General features: G+C 38.9%; 1 protein-coding gene across 4 annotated transcripts in view; it reads right to left on the reverse strand.

Moving 5' to 3' along the window:
* POF1B (POF1B actin binding protein) overlaps positions 1 to 13,184 on the reverse strand; it is a 101,094-nt gene that overhangs the window by 53,375 nt on the left and 34,535 nt on the right. For 2 of the 4 annotated variants that reach the window (XM_006065017.4, XM_006065016.4), the window contains one exon: positions 1,248 to 1,349. The exons of the other annotated variants lie outside the window; for them this stretch is intronic. In XM_006065017.4, coding sequence (XP_006065079.3) covers positions 1,248 to 1,349 — 102 coding nt within the window. The remainder of the gene's footprint in view (positions 1 to 1,247; positions 1,350 to 13,184) is intronic. 4 annotated transcript variants of the gene reach the window in all.

Below are 13,184 nucleotides of genomic sequence, written 5' to 3' on the forward strand. Positions count from 1 at the left end.
AAATCGTTTAAGTCCTAACTCCCAGTACTCCCAGTACTTCAGAATGTGAACTTACTTGGAAACAGGGTCTTTACAGAAGTAATCAAGTTAAAATGAGGTTATTAGAATAAATCCTAATCAAGCATGACTGGTGTCCTCATGAAAAGGGTAAATTTGGACACAGAGACAAACATACACAGAGGGAAAACCACATGAAGACACACAGGGAGAATGCTATGTGACAATGGAGAATTAAAATTATGCATTTACAAGCCTGAGGCTAAAGAAATGGCCTCCTCTTAGGAATGGCGACAGAGGTTCCTACAAAACAGTAAAAGTTGCATTTTGCTTTGCAAGTTAACTTTTTGGAGGAAACTGAACTTAAGCAAATATGCATTCTCCAAGCCTGAAACTAGGAGATAGGAAGGGAAGAGTTCCTTCCATAGAGGTTTTAGAGGAATCATGGCCCTTCCAATGTGGTTATTTCATAGTTTTGGTCTCCAGAACTGTGAGACAATAAATTTCTGTTGTTTCAAGCCACTCAGATTGCAGTACTTTGCTACCGAAGGCCTAAGAAGCTATTGCACTAACCTAGTTCAAGAGATAAATCCCAGGCTTTGTCTGGCCTGAGCATGGTTGTACCCATTGAGCAGGTCAATGTGAAACCTCTACTGGTTTCAGTAACAACTCTGTTTTAAGGATGGAAGGGCATGAGGAGGGAGGAGCTCTAAATGCCATGGAATTACCATTACCCTGTTGTAGTTTTCTACTCTGTACTTGGTCTCAGTTAAGCTTAATGGAATTTCAAAAACCTGACTTCAAGCTTTCATTTTCTAGATCTTTTACAGTATACAGTATTTTCCCTTCTGTTCATAGTGCTCATTTAGAAATTCATTTCATATTAAGTTAATTAATAAAAAATTACAATGTTTTAAATTATTATTTTTGTGAGCCTAGTTTAAAAGAAATGTACAAAACACTGAGATATCTATATTAAGTTCAGATTCTACCATTAACTTTTTCCATGACTGGGCATGTCTTCATTTCAGTTTCTCTTTCAGTAAAATGGGGACAATACTTCAAATGAAGAAATGGAAATGAAATTGTTAAGGATGATATGAAGGGCTGTAAATATAAAGAAGTATTATTATGACTAATAGTGGTCTCACCTGGCACTTGAAAATTGAATGTCATTTTAACTCTATTAAAATATTTATAATTCAAAAGTATACACTTATAAAATAAGCCTTAAAACAAATTTCACATACCTGATCCATATTTAGCTTCTCCACTTTTCTTATGGTTTTTTCATAAATAACATTATTTCCTGGAAAGAAATGGCCTCCTCTTAGGAATGGCAACAGAGGTTCCTACAAAGACAGTAAAAGTTGCATTTTGCTTTGCAGGTTAACTTTTTGGAAGAAACTGAACTTAAGCAAATATGCATTCTCCAATAAACACCAAGGTAGTGGCAGACGTTAGGAAAAAAGGAAATCACATCCCAATAAGGTTCTGAGAAATATAAGGACGTAGTAATAAAAATAATATATTTTCTCAAACAGAATAATCTGTATTTCCCACTACATTTTACTAGGCCTAACAGTGTTTGGGGAAGTTGGAAAGGGGTGGGAAAGATTTTTTTCTGTTTCTAAGGCGAAATATAATGTTTCCTATAGAGGTAGACAGGCATGAGGTCAACCACATCTAAACTGGGTTTACTGGAAAGTTTCTTTTGATGTGAAACTATCTTTGGGGAAATGCAAAATAAACATAATTTGGCACCACTGAGCCTATATTAAAGTTTTTATTATTATTATTATTATTTTGGAATTCAATCTGGGTGCCCTTGAAATGAAATGTAGTGTACAATTCTTTCTTATGATTATAATATGTCAGGCAATGGAACAAAGGCTGGTGACATGTCCAAGACCTGAAAGAAACCAGGGAAGGGCTAATAAGAATCAGACCAGGAGCCCAAAATAATTGTAATGTGTACTATACTCTTCTCTTTTCTTTTGGCTTTTATGATTTTTCACTTATATGGGTGGGGTGGGGTGGGTGGGTGTGGTTATTTTGTTACAAACCAAAAATTGCATCCTTTTTTTTTTTTTTTTTTTTTTTTTGCAATACAGAGGAACAGTATAGAAGGGGATTTGCTAAACCCATTACCAGTTAATGTGTTTAGGACCATTTCAAAATCAACAAAATATGACAGCATTTTTGTGGTCGGCTATTTAAAAAAATTTTAGAACAATTGAACTAAAATACTGGTTGTTCTGGTTATTGAGAAGGCAAGGCACTCTTGAACCCAAAATATATATTTCTTGTATTCATGTTTGGATAAAGAGTGCTCTATCTAAATGTTCCTGAGATACTTTGGTAAAACAAACGTATAAGTGACTCATTTTGGCTACCTAATAAATTATTAAATCTAAAAATGGATATTATTAAATAAAAAAATGGATATGGTCTGTCACAGCCGGCGCAGGAGGGCCTAGAGGAGCTACTCCACATTCAAGGTCAGAAGCGGGGGCTGTGAGGAGATACCCCTTGTCCAAGGTGAGGACCAGCAGCTGCGCTTTGCTGGAGCAGCTGTGAAGAGATACCCCATGTCCAAGGTAAGAGAAACCCAAGTACGACAGTAGGTGTTGCAAGAGGCATCAGAGGGCAGACACACAAACCATAATCACAGAAAACTAGTCAATCTAATCACACGGACCACAGCCTTGTTTAACTCAATGAAACTAAGCAATGCCATGTGGGGCCACCCAAGACAGGCAGGTCATGGTGGAGAGGTATGACAGAATGTGGTCCACTGGAGAAGGGAATGGCAAACCACTTCAGTATTCTTGCCTTGAGAACCCCATGAACAGTATGAAAAGGCAGTATGATAGGATACTGAAAGAGGAACTCCCCAGGTCAGTAGGTGCCCAATATGTTACTGGAGATCAGTGGAGAAATAACTCCAGAGAATGAAGGGATGGAGCCAAAGCAAAAACAATACCCTGTTGTGGATGTGACTGGTGATAGAAGCAGGGTCTGATGCTGTAAAGAGCAATATTGCATAGGAACCTGGAATGTTAGATCCATGAATCAAGGCAAACTGGAAGTAGTCAAACAGAAGATGGCAAGAGTGAACGTCAACATTCTAGGAATCAGCAAACTAAAAGGGACTGGAATGGGTGACTTTAATTCAGATGACCATTGTATCGACTACTGTGGGCAGGAATCCCTTAGAAGAAATGGAGTAGGCATCATGGTCAACAAAAGAGTCCAAAATGTGGTACTTGGATGCAGTCTCAAAAACGACAGAATGATCTCTGTTCGTTTCCAAGACAAACCATTCAATATCACAGTAATCCAAGTCTATGCCCCAACCAGTAATGCTGAAGAAGCTGAAGTTGAATGGTTCTATAAAGACCTACAAGACCTTTTAGAACTAACACCCCAAAAAGATGTCCTTTTCTTTATAGGGGACTGGAATGCAAAAGTAGGAAGTCAAGAAACACCTGGGGTAACAAGCAAATTTAGACTTGGAATATAGAATGAAGCAGGAAAATGGCTAATAGAGTTTTGCCAAGCGAATGCACTGGTCATAGCAAAAACCCTCTTCCAACAACACAAGAGAAGACTCGACACATGAACATCACCAGATGGTCAACACCAAAATCAGATTGATTATATTCTTTGCAGCAAAAGATGGAGAAGCTCTATGCAGTCAGCAAAACAAGACCGGGAGCTGACTGTGGCTCAGATCATGAACTCCTTATTGCCAAAGTCAGACTTAAATTGAAGGAAGTAGGGGAAAACACTGGACCATTCAGGTATGACCTAAATCAAATCCCTTATGATTATACAGTGGAAGTGAGAAATAGATTTAAGGGCCTAGATCTGATAGATAGAGTGCCTGATGAAGTATGGAATGAGGTTCGTGACATTGTACAGGAGGCAGGGATCAAGACCATCCCCATGGAAAAAAAATGCAAAAAAGCCAAATGGCTGTCTGGGGAGGGCTTACAAATAGCTGTGAAAAGAAGAGAAGCACAAAGCAAAGGAGAAAAGGAACGATATAAGCATCTGAATGCAGAGTTCCAAAGAATAGCAAGGAGAGATAAGAAAGCCTTCCTCAGCGATCAATGCAAGAAATAGAGGAAAACAATAGAATGGGAAAGACTAGAGATCTCTTCAAGAAAATTAGAGATACCAAGGGAACATTTCATGCAAAGATGGGCTCGATAAAGGACAGAAATGGTATGGACCTAACAGAAGCAGAAAATATTAAGAAGAGGTGCAAGAATACACAGAAGAACTGTACAGAAAAGATCTTCATGATCAAGATAATCACAAAGGTGTGATCACTCACCTAGAGTCAGACATCCTGGAATGTTAAGTCAAGTGGGCCTTAGAAAGCATCACTATGAACAAAGCTAGTGGAGATGATGGAATCCCAGTTGAGCTATTCCAAATCCTGAAAGATGATGCTGTGAAAGTGCTGCACTCAATATGCCAGCAAATTTGGAAAACTTAGCAGTGGCCACAGGACTGGAAAAGGTCAGTTTTCATTCCAATCCCAAAGAAACACAATGCCAAAGAATGCTCGAACTAATGCACAATTGCACTCATCTCACATGCTAGTAAAGTAATGCTCAAAATTCTCCAAGCCAGGCTTCAGAAATACATGAACCGTGAACTTCCTGATGTTCAAGCTGGTTTTAGAAAAGGCAGAGGAACCAGAGATCAAATTTCCAACATCTGCTGGATCATGGAAAAAGGAAGAGAGTTCCAGAGAAACATCTATTTCTGCTTTATTGACTATGCCAAAGCCTTTGACTGTGTGGACCACAATAAACTGTTGAAAATTCTGAAAGACATGGGAGTACCAGAGTACCTGACCTGCCTCTTGAGAAACCTATATGCAGATCAGGAAGCAACAGTTAGAACTGGACATGGAACAACAGACTGGTTCCAAATAGGAAAGGAGTATGTCAAGGCTGTATATTGTCACCCTGCTTCTTTAACTTATATGCAGAGTACATCATGAGAAACGCTGGGCTGGAGGAAGCACAAGCTGGAATCAAGATTGCTGGGAGAAATATCAGTAACCTCAAATATGCAGATGACACCACTCTTATGGCAGAAAGTGAAGAGGAACTAAAAAGCCTCTTGATGAAAGTGAAAGAGGAGAGTGAAAAAATTGGCTTAAAGTTCAACATTCAGAAAACGAAGATCATGGCATCCGGTCCCATCACTTCATGGCAAATAGATGGGGAAACAGTGGAAACAGTGTCAGACTTTATTTTGGGGGGCTCCAAAATCACTGCATATAGTGATTGCAACCATGAAATTAAAAGATGCTTACTCCTTGGAAGGAACTTTATGATCAACCTAGATAGCATATTCAAAGCAGAGACATTACTTTGCCAACAAAGATCTGTCTAGTCAAGGCTATGGCTTTTCCATTGGTCATGTATGGATGTGAGAGTTGGACTGTAAAGAAAGCTGAGCACCGAAGAATTGATGCTTTTGAACTGTGGTGTTGGAGAAGACTCTTGAGAGTCCCTTGGACTGCAAGGAGATCCAACCAGTCCATTCTGAAGGAGATCAGCCCTGGGATTTCTTTGGAAGGAATGATGCTAAAGCTGAAACTCCAGTACTTTGGCCACCTCATGGGAAGAATTGACTCATTGGAAAAGACGCTGATGCTGGGAGGGATTGGGGGCAGGAGGAGAAGGGGACGACAGAGGATGAGATGGCTGGATAGGATAACGGACTCGATGGACATAAGTTTGGGTGAACTCCGGGAGTTGGTGATGAACAGGGCGGCCTGGCGTGCTGCAATTCATGGGGTCGCAAAGAGTCGGACACGAATGAGCAGCTGAACTGAACTGAACTGAAAAATGGATATATTTTTTAAAATTACCCTAGGAACTATTTTGTGTTTGTTTTTGTAAAAAACAAAAACAAAAACAACAAAAAAAAACCATCCTCTTTGATGATACACATAAGACATGTTTACATTCATGTAACACGTTTCAGAGCGTACTATGTGCAACATAGTTTTCTAAGTATTATAAGGAATGAATCAAAGTTAGATTATTATTAGGCGGACTGAATATTGATCAGGGTTCAAACTGTAGCCAGCAGCCTATATTTGTAATGGGCTTCCCTGGTGGCTCAGATGGTAAAGAATCTGCCTGTAATGCAGGAAACCCAGATTTGATCTCTGGGTTGTGAATATCCCCGGGAGAAAAGAATGACAACCCACTCCAGCATTCTTGCCTAGTGATTCCCATGGAGCCTGGCAGGCGACAGTCCATGGAGGTGCAAAGAGTCAGACACGACAGAAGCAACTTAGAATGCATGCATGCAAGCTGAAAATGATATTTATATTTTAAACGACTATGAGTAAAAAGAAAGAAGACCAAGACCCTATGTGGGCAACAAAGCCTGGAATACATACTATATGGCCTTTTATAGGAAAAGTTTGCTAATCCCTGGTCTAGATAATATGTGAACACAAATATTTATAATACAAGGTAAAAAGAGACAAGTGACAATAAAAAGTACCGAGAAATAATATGGGATGGAATTCAGGAGAAGAAAAATCAAGTTGCATCTGGTAACGTTCGGGGTGGTTACTTGGATCAAATAGCATTTGAGAGAAGGTTTAGGTGGGCTTTGAATATAAGGAGATGAAAGAAAATGGTATTTAAAATGGAGACAATAGAGTAAGTCAGGACACCAAGGTTGGAAAAGTGTAAATGTATATGCTGGGGATATACTTGGCAGATGGAACATGGTTCTGTAGACAGTGATATACCTTTGCATGCTTTTAAACAGGGCTATGATTTGAACTGGAGAAGGAAATGGCAATCCACTCCAGTATTCTTGCCTGCAGAATCCCAGGGACAGAGGAGCCTAGTGGGCTTCCGTCTATGGGGTGGCACAGAGTCGGACATAAGTCCACTTTAGAAACAGTAATCAGTAAATGGAAATAATACAGATAAGAAGACCAGTTAGAAAATTATCCTACATAATTAAGTACAGTACTTTTCAACTATGACTCCGAGATCTTGAACCTGAGGAATCTACTATATGGCCAACAGTCTCAACAACAACAATAACAGCAAAAGAGTAAAAGTGGAGACACATGGAGTTTTATGTGCTCCAGGTAAGAATCTAGGTCTGATTCACGTTTGTATTCCTCATATGTGCATGCATGCTAAGTCGCTTCAGTCCTGTCCAATTCTCCAGGTAAGAGTACTGGAGTGGGTTGCCATGCATGCCCTCTTCCAGGGAATCTTCCCAACTCAGGGATCAAACCTGTGTTTCCTGCATTGTAGGCAGATTCTTTACTTCTGAGCCACAGGGGAAGCCCAAACACACGTTAACTTACTGCAAATAACTAGTAAAAATACTTTTTTACACCACACAGTTGAAAACACATGTCTGGAAATGGGTGAGGATTTCATGACTACTGTCCTAGATTTCAGAATCATATGCATAGAAGTTGTAGTTAAAACCATGCAATTGCTGAGAAGGCAAAAGAATATCAAGGACATAACTAGACAAATCTTCAGAAGTATGAGAATCATAAGTGAAAAGTGCCATATAGTCAAAAGAAGAGAAATTTTCAGGAAGCAATAAGGTGAGTGAAGGTATAAATGCTTCAGGGAGGTCAACAGGTAAGAATTACAAAGTAGATTGGATTTGAACTACTACAAATCTATTGGATTTGATTATTAAAATTAGTGAAAATATCCCTGGTAGCTCAGATGGTAAAGAATCTGCCTACAATTCAGGAGACCCGGGTTCAATCCCTGGGTTGGGAATATCCCCTGGAGAAGGGAATGTCAACCCACTCCAGTATTCTTGCCTGGAGAATTCCATGGACAGAGAAGCCTGGCAGGCTCTTTTTGCAAAGAGTTGGATGTGACTAAGTGACTAAAGCTTTCACATTTTCACTTTCAAAGTATAATAGAAAAAATTATGGACTAATAAAACATTCATTCAGTTCTGCCTCTCTTACCTACATTTCCTTCTCTGAGGCTCAGTCCCTTTTTCATAGGGATAGTAATGCAGGGTACTACTTTATGCTAAGCAAAATAATGTATGCTAAATTACCTTTAATCTGTCATTGCAATGTACAAAAATTAATTGATTAATACAGTAATATTCAAAATCAATACTGAATTTTAAAATAATTTATGAGAATCTTGATAGAACTTTTCTAAGATATCAAGTTTAAAAATATACAAAAGTAAGCTTGATGAGGGTAGGATCTTTATCCATCTTGAATACTCTATAGTGAATTAACAAATGATTAGATGAAAAGGGATGATATGAACTTCTGTCTTAAGGATATAAGCATCTTACTCCTTGGAAGGAAAGTTATGACCAACCTAGATAGCATATTCAAAAGCAGAGACATTACTTTGCCAACAAAGGTTCATCTAGTCAAGGCTATGGTTTTTCCTGTGGTCATGTATGGATGTGAGAGTTGGACTGTGAAGAAGGCTGAGTGCTGAAAAATGGATGCTTTTGAACTGTGGTGTTGGAGAAGACTCTTGAGAGTCCCTTGGTCTGCAAGGAGATCCAACCAGTCCATTCTGAAGGAGATCAGCCCTGGGATTTCTTTGGAAGGAATGATGCTAAAGCTGAAACTCCAGTACTTTGGCCATGTCATGCGAAGAGTTGACTCATTGGAAAAGAGTCTGATGCTGGGAGGGATTGGGGGCAAGAGGAGAAGAGGACGACAGAGGATGAGATGGCTGGATGGCATCACTGACTCGATGGACGTGAGTCTGAGTGAACTCCAGGAGTTGGTGATGGACAGGGAGGCCTGGTGTGCTGCGATTCAAGGGGTCGCAAAGAGTTAGACATGACTGAGCGACTGATCTGATCTGATCTGATCTGAAAAGGGGAACATTTAGCAAAAGTATAAATTTTCTTCTCTGTGAACTAAAATTTACTCTGAAAGCTGAGCCATTATTATTTTTTAAGAAGAAAAATGACTTGGGTGCTAGCAGTGTTGAGTCTCCCTAAACTGTAAGTTGGACTTATTTTAAATGACCTACTGAAAGAAAAACCTCTAAATTTACGGAAATGTATTTTCATCAAATCAATCAGAGTGTGTGCATGCATGCTCAGTCATTTCCTACTCTGTGATCCCATGGACTGTAGCCTGCCAGTCTCCTCTGACCATGGGATTTAACCCGGCAGTGATACTGGAGTAGTTGCCATTTCCTTCTCCAGGGGATCTTCCTGACCCAAGGATCTAATCTGCATCTTCTCAGCTCCTGCATTGGCAGGCAGATAGATTCTTTACCACTGAGCCACCTGGGAAGTCCCACTCTATCAGAAAAACCAAATATTAATATTAATAAATCACTTTGCATAAAAAAGGTCAGCAAAATTAATCAGAAGTCTTGGATTTCTAACAGATGAGTTAATAGTTTTACTATTTTGGCAGCTTTTTTTTTTTTTTTTCTACCTGTACATTTGAATTGGTGCCAAATCCACCTGAAAAATTAACAGGTGTTTTCAAAGGTGTTTAATTGTTACTTTTAGAACCTCTGAGAATAATTCTCACATCTAACAAAGTACATAATCCCCAGCATCTACTTTACTGTTCCCAGGCCATGAAACCTTGCTGGAGAACATTTTAATAAAGATTTGCTGATGTGGCTCAGTACAAAGTTAACCAATTTTAAAAGGCTCTCCAACATTCATGGTCATACTTGTACTCACTAAGTTCTCTGTAACTATGGTTACAAATCATTTTCTTTTCTTCAGTGCCCCATGTTCATGTTCCTTCATTCTCCTTATACTCGCTGAGAAAACCAAGCCAATCTATCTGTTAGGGGAAGCACACTGAAACCTCCCACCCTGTCCAGGCACCATAGTAACCATTTGCACGAGCTGTTTTATGACAGGAGATCCTCGTAAGGAACACATAACTAATAAGCCACCACCAACTGGAAGAGTTAGGGAAAGGTCAATAGGAGACAACACATGTCCGACCAGCTCCCAGAATCCTTCTCGCTGGCATCCATCTTAGCTGCACCACTAGGAAGGACTCTGAGTTAGAATGATGGGCTAAAGACAACGAGGAAACTAATCCCATCATCATAAAACCCAAGACTGTGAGCCACGTGGCAGAGTTGTTCTCTTGGGTTTTCCTGCTCTCCACCTGGGTGCTCTTTCTCAATAAAATCTCTTGCTTTGTCAGCACACGTGTCTCCTCGGACAATTTATTTCCAAGTGTTAGAAAAGAGGTTTCGGGCCCTGGAAGGGGTCCCCCTTCCTGCAACATATCCAGTGTAATTCCTCCATTTTCTGCCCCACTTCAAAAATCTCAGTTTCTGCTCCTTCCACTCATTATGTAATAACATATACCTCTTTTATCTGGAAGTCACTTCTCTATCTGTACCTGGAATCCTATCCACTCTTGACTCTTCCAGAATTGTTTCACCTTTCTTCCCTTTCTCTGTTGCATCTTTACTTTTCCTTCCTATTAGTTATTTCTTTCTGTCTATAAATCTCTTGGGTCTCCAAGATTCTATTTACTCCTTTAGCTACCATCCTGTCTCTCTTCCTTTGACCAATATCCTTTTTAGGAAAGTAACCTCACTTATTATCTCCATTTCTTGATTTAGTCATCCACTAACATTTTGCATCTGGACTTTGCCTCCATATATATACCTAAACTGCTCTCTCAAACATCACCATTACTTTCTTAATGGTCAAACTCTATTTTCAAACCTCACCCTTCTTGGTCCTTTGGTCATTTGAGATGGTCGACCACCCCTTTACTCTATTTGCTTCAATTATTCAGCGTTCACATTCTTCTCTGACAGATTCTTTGCCTGTGAAAGTGTCTCCTTCCTTCTGTTCCTTTCGAGTAGACATTTTAGGTTCTGACCTCAACCCTTTCTATTATCCCTCATTGATCTTACTCATTCCCATAGCTATGAAGGTAACTTTAAGAGGAAGAACTCCTATGTCTCTATCACAAATGTGACCTTTCTCAAGTCCATTTTTAACTGCCTTTTGGGCATCAACTCCTGTGTCTCTATCACAAATGTGCCCTTTCTCAAGTCACTTTTTAACTGCCTGTTGGACATCTTCCCTGGCATGCACCTCAAATGTTACTGGTCCAAACAGAGCTGACAATCTTCCCCTTTTCCAAACCAGCTTCTCTTCTCCCCTACTTCTTACTTTTTAATTGGGCTACCATGTTCCCCGTGTCTCAAACTGAAAAACTTGTCATATTTGACTTTCTTCTTTTAATCCCAAATCCACTCCAGTGTTCTTGCCTAGAGAATCTCAGAGATGGCGGAGCCTGGTGGGCTGCTGTCTATGCGGTCGCACAGAGTTGGACATGACTGAAGTGACTTAGCAGCAGCAGCAGCAGCAGTATCAGTTATCAAAATTTGTCAAAACTACCTTGAATATAACTATCAGAAAAGATAGTGATATTTAGTCAGAAGACCTAAGCAAGTCACATTTACTTAAGCTTTTGTTTCCATACTAGTAAAATGATACTGATAATAATGTTCATTGTAATAATTCCTTAAATACCACAATAAATCCTTCTCTGATTGCCCCCCGAACAAATATTACCTCCAGCCTCTGGACTTCAGTAAGACATCATTTGTATTTCTCTCATGGAATCTATCATACACCCCACTGTATATTTTATGGAGTTGTATATGGACATATCTTAGTCCCTTTCTGAGAGGAAATGTAAGCACCTTTGGTTCAGGAACCATGTTTTATTTTCCTTGTATTTTCCAATTTGAAGTCTATATAAACTTTTCCCACAGTAGGAGCTCTGCAAGTGGAAAATTAATGAAATTGATTAACATCAATTGGTTTCTATCTACTGACGGAACAAACATATTTCCCTATTTCTGAGTCATAATATATACCAGAATGGATAAATTGCTTGACTAAAATGACAAGAAATGGAAAATAAGAAAGATCAGGTACAATCAAAAATAAAAAGGCTGAACAGAATTAAAAGGAAATCATGAGACAAACGATTGATATCAGTTTAATTACAGGGAGAAGAAGTAAAGATTAGACAAATTGGAAGGTGAAAGAGAATGAAGTTACCATTTAAAAGGCTCAGATCATTATAAATATTGTAATTAAGCAATAATCTTCTCCTGAAGGAATTTAAAAGAACAAGCAAAAAAGCATATACTTAGGTAAATAAAATATATCTAGACAGGATTTCAAGCTGCTCTGCAAAACCAGTTAGATTATTTTTGTATACAAAGTATGGGGATTAAATTTTTTTTATCTCTAAATAATGGAAAGAGTTAAAAGCTTAAAATGTTAAAGCTAAAATAATCATTTTTCTTTAACCTGCTGCTGGATCTTCTCCCTGAGCAACTATTTACTTCTTTACAGTTGAACACAACCATAATGAGAGGCAGGCTTCATGTTACAAATATGCACTTGCATACATTCTTCGAATTTCTCTGCTGTTTTGATTACAGTGTAGCTGGGGAGGATGGGGGAGGGAGATGGTACATGTGTGGATCTCTGAATCTTAATTCACTTAGATCATCAATGGCCTTTAATTTGCAAATGTTTCTTTCCTACATCTTCATTGTTAAATTTCAGTTGCAGCTCTGCTGTTTTCTAATTAATGGTTTGGGGCCAGTTAAGAACTTTAGTTCCAAGAAGGTCGAGACCTTGTTTTGTTCACTGCTCTATCTCCAGGGCTTGGGGCCATTGTTGGTACATACTAGGCAATTGATAAAAATTCACCGAATAACTGTCAACCTCTGGGCTTCTGTTTTCTCACTTTTTTATGATGAAATGGGATAAAATATGTAAATTGCAGAGCATGGAATGTATAGCCAATAAATATTAATTCATTAACTAAAGAACAAGAATGCATTCAGAGTCACATAAGAATCGCTGGCAAAGAGGGTTGGAATTCAAATGATTCAATATTTAAAACCTCTCTGTCTATGTCTTAGGCAAGCACAACAATTCTCACATCATGAAAAAAAAAAAAAGTGCTATCTAGAACTAATTCTTTTAGAGCCAGGGATATCAAGTGTAATATGCATCCAAGTATGCATATTCCCCAGTTTGTTTGTGAAAAGAAAATAGAGTGAGAGGAAAAAGAGGAAAGCGTAAAGTGATTAGCCAATTTGTAGAAAGAGGCACAGTCTAATCTCCAA

Source organism: Bubalus bubalis, chromosome X (genome assembly GCF_019923935.1).
Source record: "Bubalus bubalis isolate 160015118507 breed Murrah chromosome X, NDDB_SH_1, whole genome shotgun sequence".
NCBI lineage: Eukaryota > Metazoa > Chordata > Mammalia > Artiodactyla > Bovidae > Bubalus > Bubalus bubalis.